Here is a 23,659-nt window from a genome sequence, read left to right on the forward strand (position 1 = left end):
TGCGCAGGCCACGAAGGAACATGGAAGAAAATGCTGACTGTTTAATTCTATTATGGTGGGCTGAATAGTAATGTATGTACGCGTTGACATTGGTTGGTTTTCGGTGAATACTATATCTAAATTTCTTATTGCATCTGTGAATGTTACAATCTAAGAAAGAAATGCATGAGTCTTTTTCAATTTCTATAGTGAATTTTATAGAAGGGACCAATTGATTTAATTTAGTAACAAAGGTATCAACATTTTCATTGTTAGGCCAAATACAGAGAATGTCTATTACTATTACATTAAAAGTTAATGTAATAGTAATATGTTTCCACGACCTCACCGAGTGACCCAACCTGAGCTTTCAGGCTTCGGAGAGGAGGGTAAATGTCTCTCTTGTCCTACTTATACTCTGTATCTCCATTTTTTGTTCTCATCTTTCTGTACTCCTTGATAATGTGAATATATCACGAAAGCGCTCGGACTCCGTGTGTTTTTCCTTTTCCTAGTGGACTCTGCATATTTGTGATTCGCGTGTGACTTGTGAAATTTGTGCATATATACATATATGTACACACACATGCATATTGTAACCGGACGGGTGTAACTAACTGTTACGTTACTCCATCCTGGTCACTTATAACACAGAAAATGTTTTAGGATGTCCACTGCCAAACGCCTCTAAGTTTTGTTTGTTTATTGTCCTATTCAATCTACTGTTTCTCTTGGTACACTCTTACACTATTCTATTTCCTAGGCAACGTCACTGGCAGAACCCCGCTCCCAGCCCGTGCATGCCGTTATAAACCTCGGAAGTTGCTTGGGGAGTTGCTATGTTCGCATAACTGAATTCTTTATGTGAGCTGGGTTTACTTCGTCACATCTTATATTTTAATTTACATAATTAGTTTATAATTTAGTCTGACAGCCAGACTATAATATATATATCCAGGGGTGGTTCGTCAGTATACGTAATAATGTGTTTATTGGTGTGTGGTCGCGTGTGCATGTTGTGGGAAAATGCTTGTCTCAGCTTATTTTCCCAGGAAGTGTCTAGGCGTCGTATAGTCTGCCGGCATAGTGTGAGTGTGGGAGTGAGTGGAGGTGAGTGGGTTATATGACTGAGTGATGTATTACTTGTTTATGGGGCGTATACATATCGCTCTCCCCCTGGGGTTAGGTGGCTCCCGGCACCTAGGGTACATGGTTTACAAAAGTATATATACATAGGTAATACATCGAGAAAAAGTTTCAGAGACACAAAATCCTGTGGGGTTATAAATGTGCAGATGGGGGGGTGTTGTTGAAGAGATTCTGAGATCCCAAGAGGGATCATGCACTGAAAATAGGGGTAGTGATGTTGTGTCTCAGAAGTGTAACGTTGTGTCTCACCAGATTACACTTTATATTGGGTTCACATACACTGTTTAATTCACTTTTTAAATGTTATTGTTTTTATGGTTTAACACTATCACTGTTGGGAGTGTTGTTTTTCTAAACACTGTTCTATGGTCAGTGTGGTGTGTCACCTTGCACTTGTTTTATCAAGCTATTGGGTGAGACACAAGAATAAACTTAATCTAGGTTTACAACAATTTGGGTATGGAGATGGAAAGGTTTTGGAAGGTGTTACTTCATGCAACAGAATATGATTATTATTATTAGTATAAAGAGAATGATTAAGAGGGAAAGGGCTGTGGAGGTATATGGAAGAATCCTATGATGTAAGTCGAATGAATCCATGTCTAGAGTGATTGATTTATTTAGTTGGTGTATTATGTCTATCTTGCTTGGAAGGATGGTATTGGGACTCTTGGGTAGGGGAGGGAGTATTAATTGGGTTATGGGACCTAGGTCGTGGGTCAAATTGAGGGTACCTTGGTCGTGGAGGTTATTGGGTAGTAGCATTGAGTTCATTGTGTAGATTTGGCAAATGTCAGGCAGTGTGATGGAGCCGTTGACCTTATGGTGGGTGGGTGGTTTACGGGGGCACATGACAGATACTAAGGTTGGATGAGGGAGGTATAGGAAGTGTTTATGTCCTACATGTGTATGGTGAATTTTGGTGTTGTCTGAGAAACGGAAATCACAAGTTTCGGTAAGATGTATTCGGTTGGTTGTAAGTTCTGAGAGGCAGGGTTGGGATTTAGTTAGTTGGAAATGGAAAGGATAGGCTGGACAGATGTGGAAGTTGGGTCGTGCTGTCTTGCAAGTTGTTATGGTGTCCGGTGATGTCAGTGTTAGCCACTGACCGTCGGTTGATTTTAAGATGGTAGAGGTTGGTAGGTTGAGGGTCATTGTTCGGTTTTGGTAAGGGTATGGGAAAGGATAGATTTCCCAAAGGGAGAATCTCTTGACAGGGTCCATCGGTATGTTGATTAAAATAAATTGTTGGAAGATAGTTGATGCTAGGATGGGGTAGTAATGTTGTATTTCGTGTTTGGAAAAGAAAGGGGTAAGTTGTAGTGTACTGTGGGCTCGTCGTAGTGTCTGGGTAAGCTGGGTTGGGGTGATCATTTGGGAGTCGACTACACCTGCATGGGCGTTCCAGATGTCTTTCTGTATGAGATTGGTATGGTCTTTGAGGCTATCTAGTTCTTTGTCTAGGTTATTTAGGTGATAAAGGAAGAAAAGGGCTGTTTGGGAATTTGTGATTTGAGACAACTGGGTGTTTGTGAATTGTGCAAGGTAGTTGTATTTGTCTATGACTGAATTTACAGAATCAGCGAGGAGATCTATGTTCTGTGAATTTAAGTCAATGAGTTTCCCTTGTTGTTGGAGTACTCTTGTTATTTTTCCTATGTGTGTATCCACTGTGTGGATATCTTGATCAGTAGCAGTTCCAAATAGGGATTTAGAGATAATGCCAACGAAATCGAATAGGCCTCTTTTGGTTCTTCTGGTGTTGATAGTGTCGTTGTCTGGGTCTGGAAGGTGGTATATTGTGTATTTTATCTTGTTGAGTTTACTTTGTAATGAGTTGACGTTGTGGTAGAGTATCTGTGAGGTCTCATAATTTTGGTGTGTGTTATTTGGTATTTGCCTATTTATGTTGTTCTGTATTTCTTGTATGTCATTTTGTAGTTTAGAAATTGGTTCTAGCAAGGATGTGGGTGAGATGCGGAGTTTCACCATGATGGAGTCTTCAACGCAGGCTGTGGTGCCGTGTTGGTGCACTATGGCGCCAGGCAAAAGCCTTGGGACGGAGAGGGCGAGGTGGACGATGAGTGGGATGAGTTGTAGAGATCTCATCTGTGGAAAGAGGGGTCGTGTCTGAGTGACTAAGGATATGTTTGTCTGACCCTCGCTAAGATTATATTGGTCGGAAGGGAGTAGAGAAGTTTTATAGATATGTGGAAAAGAGTTCTTATTGGAAATGGGCTATTTTAACCTCCACTGATAGATACATGGCGTCCTGCATCTTCATGGGCGAGAGCTAGAGTGCATGTTTAGTTGCGTCGACGCAGAGTCATGGGATGAGACTTGCGTATTGGTGATTGGTGTGTGTCTGTGATAGGTGGGTTGTGGATGGGAGGTGAGATTGGGTCGAGGTTCAGTTTGACCTTTCTCAACTTCTCTCCATGTATGGTGAAGGTGGATTGATCAGAAGGATCTGTTAGTAGGAAGACATTGTTAGGGAGTGAACTTGTGACTATGAAGGGGCCTAGGAATTTGGGTTTGAGTTTGTTTGTTCGACCTGAGTCCTTTATCATGACTGTGTCGTCGGGTGCTATGTCAAGTGGAATTGACCGTTTGTGTTGGTTAGTCTTTGTCTTTTCCTGGGCTTCTTTCAGGTTTGCTCTAACTTTTTTATAAATTGTTTGCATACCTCTTTTGATGCAGTGTGAGAGGTTATCTATGTTGTATAAGGGTGGGGGGGGTTGGTTGAATATTTGGTAGGGTAGGCGCATTGGTTGGCCGAAAATGATTTCATGTGGGGACATCTTTGTTGCGGAATTTATTGTGCTATTGATACTGGCTTGTACCTGTGGTAGCCAGTCTTCCCAAGTGTCCATGAGGTCATTGACCAATGGTCTGAGAATTTCTAGGACCTTGCGATTTGTTCGCTCAGTCAGACCGTTTCCCTGGGGGTGGTATGCAGTGGCAAATGTTTGGTCAATGTTGTAAAGGTGTGCTATTTCGCGCATCACTTCATTTTTGAATTCTGAGCCATTGTCAGATAACATTGTGTGTGGTATGTTGTATTTACAAAATATATTGTTGACCAGGGCTTTGGCTACAGTCTCTGCTGTTTTGTTTTGGAGTGGTATTAAGATTGTGTATTTAGTGAAATAATCTATTGCTGTGAGTACATAATTGGAACCTTGATGGCTCGTTGGCATTTTCAGTAGGTCAATGCCAAGTGTTTCCCATGGCTCAGCTGGGAGTGGGATGTCTTTAATGTGGATTTGTTTCGGGTCAGGGCCTCTGAATTGGTTACAAGTTACACAAGAATCTATGTGTGTGGTTATATCTCTTTTCATGTTAAGCCAGTAATATGTGTGTCTAGCAGTGTTTAGTGTCTTGTCTCTGCCCGAGTGGCCTCCCATTGCACTGTCGTGCAATATGTGAAGGACCTTGGGGACTAGGGCTCTGGGAATAACAGTAACCTCTCTTGTATTAATGGTTCTCCTTATGGCTCCGTCGACCAGATTGAGTTCCTCAATAGGGACAGGTGGTCGGGAGTGTAAGGGGGTTTGTGAGATGAGATGCTGTTTTATTGGAGACCATATTGGGTCACTGTCTGTTTCGTCCCTAAGTTCTCGCATGGGTATGCATGTGGTTTGGGTGATGGGGGTGATGTGAGTTTGTCTGCTCAAGCAGTCTGCCACTACGTTAGCTTTGCCAGCTAAGTATACGATCATGGGATCGTAATCAAGGAGAGTTGTTTTCCATCTAGCAATTCTCCCATGTAAGTCTTTGGAGTTAAAAAGATAGACTAGTGGTTGGTGGTCTGTTAGTATGGTAATCTTGTAGCCTAAAATGAGGTATTTAAAGTGTTTTAGTGCCCATATGATTGCGAGACCTTCTTTATGTGTTGTTGAGTAGTTATTTTCAGTTTTGTTGAGGACTCTACTTGCGTAGGCTATGGCGTGTTCTTTGCCATTGTCATCTTTCTGTTGTAGGACTGCGCCTATTCCTTTAGAGGAGGCGTCTGTGTAAAGAAAGAATTCTTTCTTCATATCAGGGAAAACTAGTACAGGGGCTGTGGTGAGTGCGTGTTTGAGAGTGTCGAAACTTTGCTGTTCTGCTTCTGACCATTGAAATGGCTCGCCTTTCCTTGTGAATTTGGTCAGAGGGGAAGCAATATCAGCAAAGTTTCGTATGAAGTGTCTGTAATAGGAGGCTAACCCAATGAAACTTCTTGTTTCATTAGCGTTTCTGGGGGTTGGGAAATTGTTTATTGTATCTATTTTATCTGTGGTTGTGTGAATCCCTTTTGCATCCACTTTATGGCCTAGGAAGGTGAGTTCCTTCATGAGGAATCTACATTTCTTTAATTGAATCTTTAATCCGGTATGTTTGAGACGTTTGATGACAATCTCTAAAGTGTTAAGGTGGTCTCTTTCTGTGGGGCTATATATAATGAGGTCGTCTAAATAGACGAATAATGAGATTCCTATCATGTCACTGAAAATGCGGGTCATCAACCTTTGTTGGGTTGAGGGGGCATTCTTAAGGCCAAAGGGCATACGTTCAAAGCGAAAATGTCCTTTGTCCGTGGAAAATGCAGTTACGGGTTTTGATTCCTCTGTTAGTTCGACCTGCCAGAAGGCTGACTTGAGGTCTATTGTGGAAAAAACAGAGTTCCCGTTGCCAATGCATTGTAGTAATTCTTGCATGGCGGGGAGGGGGTGTGGGTCAGATTGAGTTAGGTTGTTTATTTTTCTGAAATCAACAACAGGGCGTAAGGTTCCGTCTTTCTTAGGGACCAAAAAGAGGGGACTGTTCCATGGGGAGTCTGAATGGGAAATTACGCCTTGGTGTATCATCTCATGTACACTGTCATTGACTTGGGATTTCCTACTGTGGGGTATGCGGTAAGCGGGGGTGTATGAAGGGGGGGTGTTTGGGGGAATTTGGATGTGATGTTTGATTATATCACATTTGCCTAGTGATTCGCCTTCTAAGGCGACAGCTGATCTATTCCTCTGTAGGAGAGCTAATAGCTCGTTATGACTTTCTCCATCAGCTGATGTCGTGATTTGGTCTGGGGGAATAGGGGGGAGGGGTTGAGTTGGTCTTACTTGGTTGATGTGTTGCGGAAGTGGTTCCTGGATAGGGGAGTTATGGAGATGGACTGCGCAGATGTTTGTATTCTTCCTGATTTTACGGTGTTGTTCTGAGGTGTTTATTAACATAGCTAGTGTATGTTTATTTTCTGATATTGTGTCCCAGGAGGACTCAATGGTTATGTTGTTAATCCTGGACGTGTCTGAGTCGATTATGACGTCCTGATGGTCTATTGCACCGGGTATGTATAGTGGGACTGTTATTGAATGTCTAGGGGGTATGATGACTGTGTTAGACATCAGTGCCTTTGAGGTGACATAAGGGGGTGGTCGGAAGGAATAGCTGTTAGTGGGATTGGGAGTATTAAAGGAAGGTAGACATGAGAGATGTTGTGTGTCTGAGTCGGGTGTCTCAGGGACTGTTGATTCATTATTTACATCTCGGAAGGAGATTTTGTTAGTCTCAAAGTCTATCTTAGTTTTCCAAATCTTTAGTGAATGTAGTCCTATTATACCTTGTTGATCAAGGCTCCATTCATCAGCTATGTGGAAAGTTGTGAAACCTACTTTGTGATTGTTGACTTCAATATTTAAGTCTATGGTGTCGTGTAGAGGAATTGTGCTCCCTTCTATTAAGAGTCCTTCCATATTGGAAAATTGAATTTGGGGTGGGTCATTTAATGCTTCATACAGAGCTCTTGGGATGATGTTCAGGTTTGTTCCTGTATCAACCATCATGGCAACTTTAAGTTGGTCTAGGCTTACTTCTAGGGTGAGGTATTTGTGTTGTGTATGAGATATTCCTATGGTGGTTTGGTGTGTGAGGCTGGTACTCGTTCCCCCAATCGTTGTTGAGTACTGGTTGTCGTGTTGGAGGGGGGTATTTGTCGATGGGTGGTGAATGGGTTGTTAGTTCTCTGATGCGGTTGTTGTTGTGTTTTCTGTAGGTAACACTCTTCGTTGGAGTGAGATGATGTTTGGTGTAGGTTGCAGTATTTGATTGGATGTGTTGGTGTAGGGAGGAGTGGGTGTTTAAAGGGGGGTTGAACTTGTTGTTTTTGCTGTGTCCAACACTGGGCATCTGTGTGGGAAAAGGTTCCATGAACTGAGCAAGGGATAGGGTGGGGTTGTACCTGTGTGTGTTGCTTTTGTTGTGTCCAACACTGGGCATCGGTGTGGGAGAAGGTTCCATGAACTGAGCAAGGGATAGGGTGGTGTTGTACCTGCGGGTATTGTTGTTGCTGTATGCAGTCTTTTGTGTTGTGACTGTTTGATGAATGGTAGGAGCACCACTTAGAAGGTTGTTCTTGATTGGTGGGAGGGGGTTGCTGTGAGTGAAGGCTATTTAGTCTGGGGAGATGGTTGGGGGTATCTAAGGATATATTGCAAGCATTCATGATATCTAAAATATAGGTATAAGCTAGAGGATTTCTAGTGTCTAGTTCCTTTTTGGAGGCTTCCTTTAAACACTTTGGAGGGAGTTGGGAGAGATAGGAAGCTATTTCAAGGAATGTTAGTAAGTGTTTTGTTGGCATTACATTTTGACCAAATTGATCAGTGTGAGTCCAAGGAGAGTTATTTTCTAGGTCTTCTCTGACCTCTTTCATTCCGTTTGCAATAAAATCCATTATGTTAGTAATGGAATGTGGTTGGACTCTAGTGTTATTGAGGAAGGTGATGAGGAAGGAAATGTTGTTAGGTTGTTTGTTATGAAAAACCTTAAGAAGGTGGTGTTTATATTCCTGATAAGTGATTCCAGATGCAACTAGGGTGTCTAGCATCCTTGCCTTTGAACGGCAAATGTCAGATGGGTTTATTTTCTGACGGCACAAATTTATTTTATCTGTATCTGAATATGTTATGTTCTTAGAGAAAAATAGATCACATGCTGTCAAGAAATCTGTAATGGATATTCCACTATCCTGGGAAAAGGTTGGGATTTCTGTGAGGGGGGTTATGGTTTGATAGTTGTTAATTATTGTTGGTTGAGTTAGTGGGTAAGGGTAATATTGTGGGTTTGGAGGAAGGTTAGGTTGTGGTTGGTGGTATGGTGTAGAGTGGGTTTGACCAGATGGGGTATGGGGGGAAGGAAAGGGGAAGTTTTGGTACTGCTGCTGAATGGGAGGGGGGTTATTATGTGTTTGGATATGGGGGTTGGATGGATTATGGTTTATAGGAGGTTTTGTTTGCATATTTGGAGGAGCAATATGAGGAGTTGGTTGGGTGGGTTGTTGTGGTTCAGATGGTTTGGAGATGTCTACTTGAGAAGGCTGGTTGAAAAAAGGTAAGACATCGTTCTCATAAAGAGGGTCTATTTGAGTATCTGCATTGGGATTAGTTTTGTCAGGATTATTTAATTGGTCATTGGTTAACTGTTTAGAGGTATTGTCAACCTGTGGATATAGGTAAAAATGGTCTGGTTTGTCATTGCCAATTAAGTCTTCTGTGTGTATTTCCTCTTTGTCACTGGATATATCATGTTGTTTGTCTTCTCTAGACTTTGAGAAGACGCTATGTAAACTTTGTTTAATTTTGGATCTGGTGGCAAAGGCCATGTTGTTAAGTCATGTATTAGTTAATAGTTAGTTTTGATTGTACTCTAAGAGAAAAAAAAAAGGGAGTTGTTAAAATATGAATAATAGGTATATAATAACTAAGGGTATTATGTTATGCTTAGATATGGGAAGGGGGATATAGTAATGGGATTACAAAATCATAAAAATATATGTGTATGTATATATATAAAAAAAAATGGAATTAATATTATATAATAAGGAGTTAATTTTGTGATATTATTCTTATAATAGGATTAATTATGGTTGTTCATAAAAAAATTACAGCAGTAAAGTAGGTTACATTGATAAAAATGTATAAGTTCTATGTAAATATTGAATTTTTAAACATATAAGAGCTATTTGTTTAAACAAGAATTACTTAACTAGAAGAATGTGGAATTAATATTATATAATAAGGAGTTAATTTTTGTGATATTATTCTTATAATAGAATTAGTTATGGTTGTTCATAAAAAAATTACAGCAGTAAGGTAGGTTACATTGATAAAAATGTATAAGTTCTATGTAAATATTGAATTTTAAACATATAAGAACTATTTGTTTAAACAAGAATTACATAATTAGAAGAATGCATATGCAGATTAAAGGGTATTACTTAATGATAATTTTTTTGGAGAGAAAAAAAAAACTTCTAAATGACAATATGCTAATATAGTGCGAGATTACATACTCGTTGTATAGCTAAGGTGTACGTGCGTAGGTATCTAAGGGCGTAAGGGTTACCTTAATACCGTGCTTTGAAGCAAGTTTTTTTTTTTTTTTTTTTTTTTTGGATGTTGTGGTTCTCGGTGGAACGTGACACTCGGATGAGTGGTGGTGGTTGAGCGGATGAGGTGGCTGTTACGCGAGTCAGTGCGCAGCCGGTGTGAGTCCTCTGGGGCGGGTGAGGTCAGTGCTCAAGCGAAGGAAGTCCAGAGGGCTCGGTGAATTGATGTTCGCATAGAAAAAAAAAATGCGAGTATCAGGTGTGGTTTGGAGTTGGTAATGTATGATTATTATCACTGGAATATATTGGTGTTAAATATAAGGATTGATGTTACCTTTATAATGTTGATTATAGTAGTGGGAGATCAGCCTGTGACGATTGCCCGTGAATAGGGAGTGTAGACCAAGTTCTTGTTCTTGAGACGGGTTTGAGTGGACGGGTTTGAGGTTCACCGTAGTAGGTACACCGTAGTCTCTTCGAAGTAGTAGGTTGCGGGAGTGCTGCCACCAGTAATATGTAACCGGACGGGTGTAACTAACTGTTACGTTACTCCATCCTGGTCACTTATAACACAGAAAATGTTTGAGGATGTCCACTGCCAAACGCCTCTAAGTTTTGTTTGTTTATTGTCCTATTCAATCTACTGTTTCTCTTGGTACACTCTTACACTATTCTATTTCCTAGGCAACGTCACTGGCAGAACCCCGCTCCCAGCCCGTGCATGCCGTTATAAACCTCGGAAGTTGCTTGGGGAGTTGCTATGTTCGCATAACTGAATTCTTTATGTGAGCTGGGTTTACTTCGTCACATCTTATATTTTAATTTACATAATTAGTTTATAATTTAGTCTGACAGCCAGACTATAATATATATATCCAGGGGTGGTTCGTCAGTATACGTAATAATGTGTTTATTGGTGTGTGGTCGCGTGTGCATGTTGTGGGAAAATGCTTGTCTCAGCTTATTTTCCCAGGAAGTGTCTAGGCGTCGTATAGTCTGCCGGCATAGTGTGAGTGTGGGAGTGAGTGGAGGTGAGTGGGTTATATGACTGAGTGATGTATTACTTGTTTATGGGGCGTATACACATATGTATGTTTGTATGTATATATGGAAAGCTGCTAAGGAACGTCAGGAGCTTTTTCATGATTAGTAGAGCTTGTGTTAGGGTTGGGAATGGTGAGAATGAGTGGTTTGAGGTGAAGGTGGGGCTGCAATAGGGGTGTGTTATGTCACCATGATTGTTCACTGTATATATGGATGTGGTGATACAGGAAGTAGATGTAAAGGTAATGGGGCAGAGGAATGGAGATGGTTAGAGGGACTATAGGGAAGTGGGAGGTGAGCCATTGTTGTTTGCTAATGACATTGCCCTTGTGGCTGAGACAGCTTGTGATGGAGTTTGGGAAAGTATGTATTTACCTAGTTGTATTTTACGGGACGGGAGCTATGCTTGTAGTGACCCGTTTTTGTATCTCTCCACATCCAGTTTATTCTTGAAATCGTGTATAGTTCTGGCATTTACTGTTTCTCTGTTCAGTTTGTTCTAGACATTGATCACTCTGTGTGGGAAACTATTTTTTTTTTTTTTTTTCAGGTCTCTTCTGTAACTGTCTTTCTTTAGTTTCTTTTTTGTGTCCTCTTATGATAGGAGGTAGTTCTTTTACTCAAATCCCCTTTCACATTATCCATCCATCTCATTCTTGGTCTACTCCTCAAGTTCAATCAATCCTCCTCGGCCATCCACACTCTTTTTGCTAGTCTTTCTTCATTCATTCTTTCCTTGTACCCAAACCACCCCAGTATTCTTTCATTAGCCCTATCTACCAGCTTCCTTTCCACCCCACTCTTCTCACCTAATTTCTCACTATACTTCCTTGCAACACCCACCATACTCTTCAAGAATTTCATCTCACATAATTAAATTACTTCTTTCTGCCTCCCTTAAATTTCAGTTCTACCCCATACATTGTCATATGTACAATCCTCCCTTCATATAATTTCCTCTTTGTATCTATCCCTGGATGACTATTTCTCAAGACACTTTTCATTCCCCTTAAGACATTTACTTGTTTCCCACACTCTACAGTTACCTCCAGTCCCAGCCTCCAGTCCCTGCTGTATGTGACTAGATATTTTCCACCACCTGCACTAGTCTCTCTCCTTTAAGACTTACCTGCAACTCATTGCTACCCTCACCTGCTGTACCTCTCACCACCTTACTTTTACCCACATTTATTTGCTTTTAACCTTCTTTCACATACCCTCCCAAACTCTGCCATTAGCTGCCTTAGCCTCCTCTGTCATCAGTAAACAACAACTGGGTCACATTCCACTTCCCTCCACTGTCATTAACCATCTCCAAACCCCAGATCTCCACCCTTGCATTTACCTCCAGACCACCCTATCCCTGTACACCAATGGTTCCCAAATTTTCTTTGGTCGCGACCCAAATCCAGATCTGGTGAAGATGTGGCGACCCAAGCATCAAAAAGCAATTTCGAAAGTCTTCTTTTATTGAAAACACAAGTGTAGGGAAGCTTTTGATTGAAATTATTTTTTTTCTAACAAGGTCTCGCGACCCATGTTTGGGTCGCGACCCATAGTTTGGGAATCGCTGCTGTACACATTGAACAACTATAGTGACATTACACAACTCAAGCATAGCTTCACCTTCACTTTTGACTTCCTTTAACTTTCCCCCTGTCCCATACATCTGCAAAACCTCCCACAATACATTCCTGTCAGTCTTGTCATAAGCCATCTACAGATCTATCTATATACCAAAAGACTTTTTCCCCCATCACAAACAAGGTAGTAAGTCAAGGTATGCACCCACCCTCCACCCACCCCACACCTATTCAATACTCATTTATTTCCTTTTTGAAAAGATCTTAGCGCCTTGTGGATGAAGGATCATCCCAGCCCCCTACCTGCTCCCCAGGTCAGAACCAATACAGCAAGACACACCACATCCACAGCAGGGCCTGCCACTTCATTTTCACAGTGACCTTCGTTCCTTGTCCCCTGATGCAAAAATAGAGAAGATAGGGAGAAATCTTTCTGGACCATGGCAATTTATATTACATTCACAACCATTCTCCACTCACCTAATCTCAGCTTTTACTCAAAGCCCCCTTCACTCCATCCATTCTTCTCATTCTTGGTCTACCCCTCAGGTTCACTTCATTCTCCTCGGCCTTCCAAACACTCTTTGCTGGTCTTTCATCATTCATTCTTTCTGTGTGCCCAAACCATCCCAGTATTCTTTCTTTAGCCCGATCTACAAGCTCCCCTTCCACCCTTGTTCTCCAACCTTATGCTATCCATCCTTGTAATACCCACCATACTTAAGAACATAAGAATAAAGGAGACTACTTCTCAAACACATTTAAAATTCTCCTTCCTGCCTCCCTTAGATTTAAAGTCTCTGCCCATACAGTGTCATTGGTACAGTCACCCTTTCATACAGTCTTCTCTTTGTATCCAACCCCTGATACCTATTTCTCATTTCTCATGACATTTTTCATTCCTCGAAGACATTTACTTGCTTTTCTCGTTCTGTCACTGCAGACCACTCACCATTCCCAACCTTAACACAAGCTCTACTACTTGTGTAATAGTTTTTGACTGCCCATAAAAGCTTTCCTCCTATCCCATATATCTGCAATACCTTCTTGTCTACCCTGTCATAAGCCTCTTCAAAATCCAAAGGCTCAAAGACTTCCGTACCTTTAGCCAAAAACTTCTTGCAAATCTGCCTTACCACAAAAATTTGATCTACATACCCTCTACATTTCCCTAAACTGACACTGATCCTCACCAATTATTCTCTCTGTTCTTCAAATACTCTCAGATAATTGTTGTTGTTGGCAGGTGATGCAGCAGATATCCTGCCACTTCACTCTCCGAGCTGACCAATTGGAGGAAATCCTTCAAGCACTAAAGGACTTTGCTCTTGACATCAGGGAAAACCTTCATACTTTGCTCTCCTCGTGTCGACTAAGCACTACCTCTTGTGTCACCATGTGTGTTACTTCACTTCTTGATAACCTTAGAAGGTATCCTCAGGTGAGATCCAATATTTTTAAGAAACTTTTTTTTTTTTCATGATTTAAAACTTTGTTTGAATCACCTCTTAGCATTCTTTTCAGTTACACCTAAAACATTTTTTTTTTTTCTTTTTTCTTTTTTTAAATTCTCAGTCAAACACATCTTACCCTACATCCATTTTTCTCTTGACCTTCCTGTATTTTGTTTCCATCCTCATTACTTTGTACTTCTCATATGCTTCCTTTTTCCCTCTTGGGAAACATTCTTCATATACACATCTTTTTTCAACCACAATACTTATTGTATAGTTGATTATGAGGAACCTTTTCATCTTACGTAATTTCCTCGTCATGTTTCACAGGATCGCCGCAGTATACACCGTTGTTTGCGCTCCCTAGGGTCAAACCATCCAGAACTAGTATTGGCACTGGTCCCACAGCTGCTTTTGACACACCCGTATTTTGACGGAGTGGAACCTAGCGTGCAGGATGGAGAATACATCTGCAAGGTTGGTTTGTGTGATTCACCATTGTCTTGGATCATGTCCTGGACTTTTGATCAATAGTTACGAGCTCAGAACTTATATATTGCATGATCTGTTGGTAGTGTTGTGACCTCACACACACAGACCTTCAATTCCTTGTCCAAGAGAGTGGGTGTGACTTGCAGTGCTATGATTCTTTTCAGTCCTGGGCTGGAACCAAATTCAGGACTGTTTAGTTAGTAAGCCAAATCTGTATCATTACACCAGCAAGCACTTTTTTTCTCTCTCTCTCTCTCTCTCTCTCTCTCTCTCTCTCTCTCTCTCTCTCTCTCTCTCTCTCTCCCTCTCTGTCCCTCTCTCTCTCTCTATCTCTCTCTGTCTCTTTCTCTCCCTCTCTCACCCCCCTCCGGAAGATGCCATGCACTGAATCTGGCATATATATAGTATATCTCCTAAGTCTTGCAGATATATATAGTATATCTCATCCTTGTCATATACTGACTCTGGGAAATATATATAGTATATCTCATCCTTGTCATATACTGACTCAAGCAAATGTATACTGCATACCTCTGGCACCTCACCTGCAGATATTAGCACCCCCAGCCACCACACTTCTGTGTGATGTGTTTCATTCCTTGAGTACTATATCCCCTTTATATTTAATTTTGTAATGAACTAGAGATTAAAAATTATCAACACACCCCTATGAACTGCATGTGCAGATAAAGGTGAATGTGTTGATGGGTTTTGAAGACAAGTGTCTAGCGTTTGTTTTGCAGGACTGCCCTAATAAGAATCTATCATGAGTCCTAAATTCAATGAGAGATTATTTATACTTAATACAATCTCATTGTTTTGTACATATTTAACAATTACTGATGTTTATTCCTACAGCTTATTCTTGTTCTGAATGCAGCAGCCCACTGCCCAACCATCCTTCCACTCTTGGAGCAGCATAAGCTGCGCCATTACGCATACTTGAGGGACACCATGCCGTTGCTGGTACCTACATTGAAGGTTAGTTAGTCCACTGTGTACAAAATGGCACACCTTCGTCTGCAAAGTGAGTTGGTGTCTAGGGACAGGAAAGGAGCATCTTCTCTTCGCTTAAACTATCAGTTGAAAATTTCACCTCATTTCTTTCCCAACAGCACTGCCAATTCATTTTCAGTGCATCCCTTATAGAACAGGATGTTGCCTTAGTCGGTAACTTCTTCTCCATGTCACTGCATCATCCATGTACGTTTTTGCTTTTTTAGCATCCTGACCATGAGTTCTTATGGCTTCATTTACTCTATCCAACCACCTTTGGTCTACCCCCATGATCTCACACTCAGCACCACCAATCCATGATTCTTATCCATTCTTTATAACATGACAATACCACCTCAAGTTGGCTTGGTCTACTCTGTCTTTCACTCACGTCTGTATCCCAGTCCATTCTTTCTTCTTATTCCCTCATCACCCAAGCCTAATTTATTTATATAACAGTTGGCCTGACCCAGACAGTGGGCAGGAGACAGGGATGACCATTCATCCACAAGGAGCTAAGATAAGAGGGAAATAAGGGTAGTGAATGGGAGTGGGTGCATGCCTTTGACTTGACTACCTCTCATATAAGGGGGAAAACCTTGTTATATAGATAGACTATTATTGTTTCATATCTTTCATATCTTTACAAAAGAGGAATGTCTGTAGAGGAAGGACGGGAGAAGACAGAAGATAGGGGTGAATGGAGAAGGGTTGTGTATAGATGAGGCTGTGATGCATGAGGGGGAATGGGTGGGGATAGGGGGTGAGGAAGTATGTATGAGAAAAAATTTGACGCAGCCTGAAGGGATTTCTCCCCGTCTTCTCCTTTCCTGCATGAGGGAACGGAGAGTGGGGGTCGCCGAATTTATGAAGTGGCCTTGCTGTGGATGTGCTGTATCTTGCGACACTGCTTCTGACCCAGGGCAGTGGACAGGATGCAGGGATGATCCGTCATCCAGGAGGTGCCAAGATAGGAGGTTGGAGGGGAGTGGAATATATGGGAAATGAAATGGGTGGGAGTGATTTCTATGCCTTTTTCTTTTTGGCTACCCCCCGTGTAAGGGGAAAAAAGCCTTTGGTATATATATGTATGTATCTTTCATACATTCATTAGATGTAAGGAAGGGTGGGGGGTTGGGGATAGGGGGGACTAGGTAGTGGTTATGTGTGAATAAGATTTTGCATTGCAAACTTGGCCACCCTCCTTATAAGGGAAAAATGCCTTTTGGTATGTACAGTATGTACTGCATGCAGCCTCATATTTTGCCATACTCTTTTCCCATTTTTCTGCATGAGGGGACAGAAAGAGGGGTTGCCGATTAATGAAGCAGCCTTGTTGTGGATGTGCTGTGTCTGGTGACACTGCTTTCTGACCCAGGGCAGCGGGCAAGATGCCGGGATGACCCATCATCCAAGAGGAGCCAAGATAAGAGGGAGAGAGGGGTGGTGAATGGGAGTGGAGTATGTGGGGATGGAATGGGTGGGAGTGGATTTTATGCCTTTGTTTTTTTTGGCTACCTCCCTTGTAAGAGCAAAAAGCCTTTAGTATATGTATGTATATATGTTTTCCAGTACATTCTTTCATATGCATTTTCCAGATCCATAGAATATTAGGATGGTTTGGACACATTGAAAGAATGAGTGAAGAAAGACTAGTAAAAGAGGTATGGAAGGCAGATGTGGAGGGAGTGAACATGAGGGGACATCCTAGGATGAGGTGGATGGATGGGGTGAAGGGGGCTTTGGGGAAAAGGGGAATGTCTGTTGAGGAAGGACGGGAGAGGACAGAAGACAGGTGAATGGAGAATGGTTGTATATGAATGACGTTGTGATTGCATGAGGTGGAATGGGCGGGGGGGTGAGGGTGAGGTAGTATGTGTGAGCAAAATTTGACGCAGCCCAAAGGGATTTCTCCCCGTCCTCTCCTTTTATGCAAGGGGAGGACGGAGAGGGGGGTCGCCGATTTAATGAAGCGGCCTTGCTGTGGATGTGCTGTGTCTTGCGACACTGCTTCTGACCCAGGGCAGTGGGCAAGGTGCAGGGATGATCCGTCATCCAGGAGGTGCTCAGATAAGAGGGAGGGTGGAAGGGGTGTGGAGTGTTTTCAGGGATGAAATGGGTGGGAATGATTTTATGCCTTTCCCTTTTTGGCTACCTCCCTTGTAAGGGGGAAAAAGCCTTGGTATATGTATGTAGATCCATAGAACACAAGTACAATCTCTTCTGTTTTTCACATTTCCACACTGAACCATTGTAGAGTGAATATCTGACCCACACAACCTCTCCTTTATTAAATATACACTGCCCCTCTTGCCCACATAACTGTAGCTCCTCCCAGAGATCAGTGCCACTTACATAAGAGCCAGTGGGAGGGGTATTTCATGGCTGGTTGGCCCCAGACTCTTGGAGTTAGTGGGTGGTCCCATGATAACGATCCTGCCACGAGAGGACATGGAAAAAAACTGAAAAAAGGACAATTATAGAAGAAACTTGAAAAGGAACAGCTTCCCACACAGAGCGATAAATACATGGAACAAATTAGACAATGAAACAGTATGTACAAACACTATACAAGATTTTAAGATAAAACTTGATACGGAGAGATACAATGACTGGTCACCACGAGCATAGCTCCCTTCCCGTATATTACAACTAGGTAAATACCAGGACCACAACACAACCACTCAACAGGACCACCACCACAACACCTTTCAGACTATACAAAACAACTATTATCTATATACCAAGAGCTTTTTCCCCCTTATAAGAGAAGTAGTCAAGTTAAAGGCAGGTAGGTACCTACTCCCACCCATTTTACTTCCCTCCACCACCCTTTTCTCTATTTTGAACATTCATTGCATGCCCTACCATTCTCTTACTGTTTTAACCCTCCTATTAATCATCACATTCACAGAATTCAGCCCCACCACCTTCCCATATTTCAGCACTGCACCACCATGTCCTCCACTCCTTTATCACAAATTTGTGTTCACTCACTTCCCCATTTGTTTCTCCTTCCACCTCTCCCTAGTGTTGACATTTCAGCTGCCCTATCCTCACACACACTTGGCAGTTCTCTGAGTAATTGTTCCACCTTTCCTCAACTTCCTCTATTAACTATCCTCTGTTGTTATCAGTATTCCTCTTCTCCAGCTTCTTTGGCTCTCTCACTTTGTTCACTGGCTACTAGGATTGCCTATTGTTAATTATATGGATGGAGCCCTTTGATTTTGATAAGTAAAGTGAAATTATAAGTATTTACAAGTTGTCATATAGGAAAGTGCAGTATTAGCTAGTGAAATGATATATTATCTTGAAGACATTTTTATACATCCCAAAGTTTCATGGCAGTAGATTATATCAGCTAAATACTTTTTAAGCTGCTTAAAGGCATACATATGATGTAGACCATTTTCTTTTTCAGCTTGGAGAGGAAGGGTTGTCGAAGAAGAAAGTTGTTTCCACCAATACAGCACATTTTTTGACAGAATCTCTTGAAAAGCTGTCAACTTTAGAAAGGGCCAGTACTCAAATGAAACTGACAATCTATCGAACAGTACATTCAGACCTTATTAAGTTAGCAGATATTGATCCAAACCTATCTCCAGCAGCTAATTTTGCTGCCCAATATACCCACTGTATGTTGCTTTTTTGCAAAATCTTGTCAACACGAAATTGGCTAACACCTTCTTCTCTTTCTGCTCAGCAAAGTGGAGCACTGAAGATGACAGTTGATCAGTTACTTAGAGACACTTTTAGACTCAAACATGCCTTCACTAATCTGAGTCCAACGGAAGAAGCAAGTGTTCGTAATTTACGAGTGAGAACTTTAGCTTTGCAACTTGTTTATGTTGTTCATGGATCAACGGGCTCAGCCCTCAGCTTGTGTGACAATTTTCTTGAGCATACAGAAGCCTTGCACAAATACCTTACTCAGGAGAAACTTAGTGCTGATTCTTTCTTAGAGGCTGTTTTTGAGGAACTTAGTCAGATTGAGGAACCGAGGCCAGGAGCTGTAGCAAGAATATTAAAACCACTACTTATATCCCATGCTGCCCCTGCACTAAAACCAATTACAAATCCAGCTCAGATTCGCATGTGCTCAGCAGAAATCTTAGAACCTCAGGCTGACAGTGAAGTGATTTACAAATTAAGTGCTGGGTTAGTTGTTGGAGTGGCACTTGACTGTGAAGTGTCTCACATTCCAGATCTATCCACATTAAGAGTTCGTGTTTCATACCCTGATCATTCGACGCACCTCATTGTTCCCAACAGTAACGATCTACGAGAAGTTGGGGATGGAATGTACCGACTCCTGACAACAGTTCTCTTGTCAGCACAAGTCTGGTCAGAAGCCTGTCAGGTGGGGTTGTCCCTTGTCCTCGACTTAAGCGACCAGGAGGTGTTGGCAACACGAAGGCATTCCACTTCAAAGGTTGACGATTCAACCACAACCATCCAACTATGTCCTCCAGTCAAGGTTCTCGTTTGGCCAAAACCTATCAAGAAAGGGATTTAGATTTGTGGTCTACCATAAAGAGATCCATTACATATGTACACTGTTCAAAAATTATTTTCTTATATATTATGTATATACAGGATGCTTGCTGCCCTTTTTGGGTTAGAGCATCACACTTGTGGCAGAGATCAGGAGTGGAGGCAGTTCAAGTCCTCCCTGGCAGCAAGACATAGTACATTAAATTATCTGCTTCAAAAATGTCTTCCATAAGAAGACATTATCTTAGCCCTCTCTAAGAGGGGGAATTTGTGATGAAAAACTGAATCATTTATATACGAAAGACCATTTACCCCTTGTAGGGGAGGTGGCCGAGTCAAAGTACACATCCATATCATACATATGTACTTTCCAATGGGCCTTTTTCCATTTCTTAATGAGGGTGGCCAACTCATAAACAAATAAAACCCACTCATCCACCCTCCCACCTCATCAACTTGGAAATGAAGAATCACCAATCCCTCGTTATACTGGTTGGATCAAGAGCAGTGTAGTAAGGCAAGTTCTTCCACAATACTGGTTTACCCCCACCACTTTACGTTATAGTGACACCCCCGTCCCTTCTCTTCCACTCAAAATATTTTAGAGAACAGGTGGGAACATCCATTTGGGTCATACCATTCCTTCATTCATTCACAATCTCCCTATATTCACTCCAGTCGTTTGGATTGTCTCTTTCCTGCTGAATAGACAGTCCACATCCATCCAAAACCCTCTTCACTTCATCCATCTCATTCTCAGTCTTCCTCTCAAGACAGCTTTCCTTATGTTAAAAGGTGAAGAAAAAAGGTGAAATTCTGGACCTCCAGAAGGAGGTGCAGATGATGACAGGTTTTGAGGATGGGCAGCAGGGAGATGACACTGACATCCATCTCACAGGACAAAGTTACCCATTGTCAGTCCATCTCCCTGAAATCAACCCTGCAGAAAAATCACTCCCAAGACCTACAAGAGATGCAGAGGTGCACTGCCCCACAAAAAACAAAACAAAAAAACAGTATCAATGCAAAATTACCTTTGCAGTAAATATCATTTGGATTATAATGGAAACTCAGATGTGAGCCATGTTATTTCAAGAAGGAAAGTATGAAGATTGCAAAATAACATTTGTATAGAATTTTGTAGTGACATTTGTGATAACTTTGACTGAAATAAATTATGAATTTAGACCTGAGAGTTTTAATTTATGGTTTTTATTTGTCAACATATTTGACTTTATATACAAAATGGGGGGGGGGGATTTTTATACTGCTCTGAAAGATCATGAAAGAGCGACTCTTCTCCCACAGTATATAGATGTACCTTTTTACCATTATTCATTCTATCACCGTAGTTTTGGACCTGTTCTAGTGACCAGGTACCAGCTCCTCAGGGTTGCACCTCGATGGAGGTAGGATAAGTGTTAAACCATCATGAATGTGGCTGGTTAATTGGACCCCTCTATAAGGGGAACTTTGCCATCCATCATTTTAGTGTCACTAACAAATTAAAGTCTAAATGCATGAGGGTTTAGCTTTGCTACATTTAAATGTAGCATTTGCAAAACCACTGTTGCTATGTGTAGTGGGATACAGCCTTGGGTCTGCCAAAAATATATATATATATATTTTTTGTAGAAATGGGAGGACCATTCTAGGGAACCAGATAGAGAGCTCGCCATTAATTTTCCACAGGCCTAAGTCAGAATGCTCATGCCTCATTTGAACCACCTGTGAATAGTGAGGTTTGTGGTATTTCAGGGGAAAATTTTCCAGGCCCAGAAGTACCATGCCTGGATGTAATCTACAAAGATATAAATATTCACTCTCCAATGCCCTGCCCACCATGGACCCAATGAGGATACCAAACATTGATTTATAACCCGTCAGTCCAAGGAGTTGTGGGAGAGTCCACACACCCACCTTGGCACTGAGGGGGTGAGGGAAGGGATAGCCATGGACCGTGTGGTGTTGACCCAAGTGGTAGCTGCTTGGCTCAGGATGTGCCAGATTCCAAAGATTCAAGTCGGGCAGCTCAACTGGTTTGCCTTACCAAACCAAGAGGAGCCAACTGTCCTGACCTGAATTAGGGTTCAAAGAAGCATGTTGCTAGTCCTTGGGGGAAGAGATGCCTCAGTACAACCACAAGTAGAACATCATTCAGTCTCCAGAAATCAATCTGCAGGGACACAGTGTATGACAAATATGTAGATTAGTGACTCATGACAGGATTGGCTGTTCCTTTGGCTCTTAGAGAGTTCGTCTTCCATTGGACAGTTTTATTTTTCATCCATCTGGGTGTCCAACACAGCCTCCTCACTAGTGGGAAACCAGTTTGCAAAGCCAGTTTAGTCACTAACAACCCAACCATACAGCAGGTAGTACTGGGTTATATGGTACCAGTAGAAGGACAATTGCTGGAGGGCTAGGACAGTGCTCCTCACAGAGGGCTTTGTAGTGCGGAATTTAATGAACCATGCCTTTAGTTCAAATTTGCTGGTGGCAGGATTCAAACCACCATCCCCTCGACCTTCGCTGCAAGTAACGATGCCCTAACCCACTCAACCAGTGAGCTACCTACTTGTAATGCTTAGGAAAAATACACTTGTAGGACCCTGTCTCTTTGTCTCCATCAATCAAACTTGTATTTTGGGTCAACTACTTTTTAGGTTACTCCAAATGTTTATGCACGTTACTTAAGATTCTTCAGTCATCGAGTATTTTTATCTTATTTTTCCAGGACCTCTTATCACATTCCTATTCCAAACAAAGAGATCTCCCCTGTCACTTTTGTCCCCTCTTTTCATTGTTCTGAACACAGCAATCATATCACTTCCCTTTTTTCTTCTAGTAAGGGGAGTTCAAGTTGTTCTAATCTCTTTGTGTGCTCTGTCTCCTAAGCTTGGGATCATTTTGGTTGTTCTTAACTGTATTTTCTTTATCTTATTTACATTTTGCTACATATAATTCTGAGTAAATCAGATTTTCATTGAGTTATTCCACTATCTATTCTTTCATGGAATGAAACACTATTATGTTTGTCAACAGCTTATATATCCTGCAAAAATCTTGTTAATTTGTTCATAATGTGACACATTACCTAAGACACTCCCAAATTCTCTTATGTTTTTTATAAATGTTTCATTATCCAGTAAATAATTCATTACCTCTCTTAACCAGTAAATGATTTATTACTCTTATGCTTATTTCCAATGATCTGCATTCATCATCATTAAAATTAATCTTACTACATTTTTTTTTTTTTTACCCATATGGCTGCATACAATATGATCAATATTTTAGGAGTTTAAGTGGAATCTCTATGGGCTCTAGATTCATGAAGTATTCTTTTATGATTGAATATTAACCATTTGCGAAAGAACATTAATCAGTTTTAACTTATATTATCTCTCCATTCTACCACCCTTAAGTCCCTCCTTTACCATCTCTCTGATTCCACCTCTTCAGTGTGACATTATCCCCAAGAATAGAATAGCTGGTTATATTCAGCAAAACCCATCCATGCCATTTCCCTCATTTGCAAACATAGAAGTATAGTATGCCGTCCCTTCCACCAAGTCATTTACATAAATCAAGAGCATTGCAGGTCCCAGAATCGACCTTTGTGGGACTCCACTTTTTACTTCCCTCCATATTGTGTGTCATCACATTTGAACCGGTGTTGTGTTGGAATGTGCTGTGTGTAGATACGGGAAAGTCTCACGATAAGCTTTGCCTTCTGAATGATTAGATAGGCGTCTACATTCAACATGCTGACTTCTCGCCACTTCATAATGAGTATCCCCATCTACTGCTCTCTCTATCTCTCTCATAATAGCTGATTCACTGGTAGTGCAGGGACCAAGGGGGTTACCTGGTAGTCCTCCGAGATGGACGTGAGGAAGAATCACTCCCCCTCCCCCGAGTTCGTGTTCAAAAAACCATAAACACCCTCACCTACATCTGGTGATGCAGCCCCGAGGATGCTGACATAGAATCTCCTGACCGGGACCCAATATCTCGTACAAATTCAAATCTATTTCCTTCATCTTATCACGTAATGACAGCTGATAACTGGCAACGGGTCCCGTCCTTCT

At 41.5% G+C, this 23,659-nt stretch overlaps 2 protein-coding genes across 2 annotated transcripts in view; one reads left to right on the plus strand and one right to left on the minus strand.

The window, feature by feature from the left end:
• IntS4 (integrator complex subunit 4) overlaps positions 1-20,753 on the plus strand; it is a 44,362-nt gene extending 23,609 nt beyond the window's left edge. Inside the window, exons 10-13 of the mRNA XM_076199907.1 lie at positions 13,373-13,567; positions 13,911-14,057; positions 14,931-15,053; positions 18,493-20,753. Coding sequence (XP_076056022.1) covers positions 13,373-13,567; positions 13,911-14,057; positions 14,931-15,053; positions 18,493-19,587 — 1,560 coding nt within the window. The 3' untranslated portion in view covers positions 19,588-20,753. The remainder of the gene's footprint in view (positions 1-13,372; positions 13,568-13,910; positions 14,058-14,930; positions 15,054-18,492) is intronic.
• Positions 755-10,581, minus strand: LOC143034039 (uncharacterized). Its single transcript, XM_076199908.1, has 2 exons — positions 9,517-10,581; positions 755-3,237 (listed from the first exon to the last, which is right to left on the minus strand). Exon 2 carries the CDS (start codon positions 3,235-3,237, stop codon positions 1,615-1,617), a length of 1,623 nt encoding a protein of 540 aa, XP_076056023.1. The 5' UTR covers positions 9,517-10,581; the 3' UTR covers positions 755-1,614.
• Positions 20,754-23,659: the final 2,906 nt, after the last annotated feature.

The sequence above is a fragment of the Oratosquilla oratoria genome, chromosome 16 (genome assembly GCF_046742065.1).
Source record: "Oratosquilla oratoria isolate Oo_2021 chromosome 16, ASM4674206v1, whole genome shotgun sequence".
Classification (NCBI taxonomy): domain Eukaryota; kingdom Metazoa; phylum Arthropoda; class Malacostraca; order Stomatopoda; family Squillidae; genus Oratosquilla; species Oratosquilla oratoria.

Bases quoted from the DNA above. Each gene is read 5' to 3' on its own strand.
- LOC143034039 (XM_076199908.1), bottom strand. From the start codon at position 3,237: ATGAGATCTCTACAACTCATCCCACTCATCGTCCACCTCGCCCTCTCC.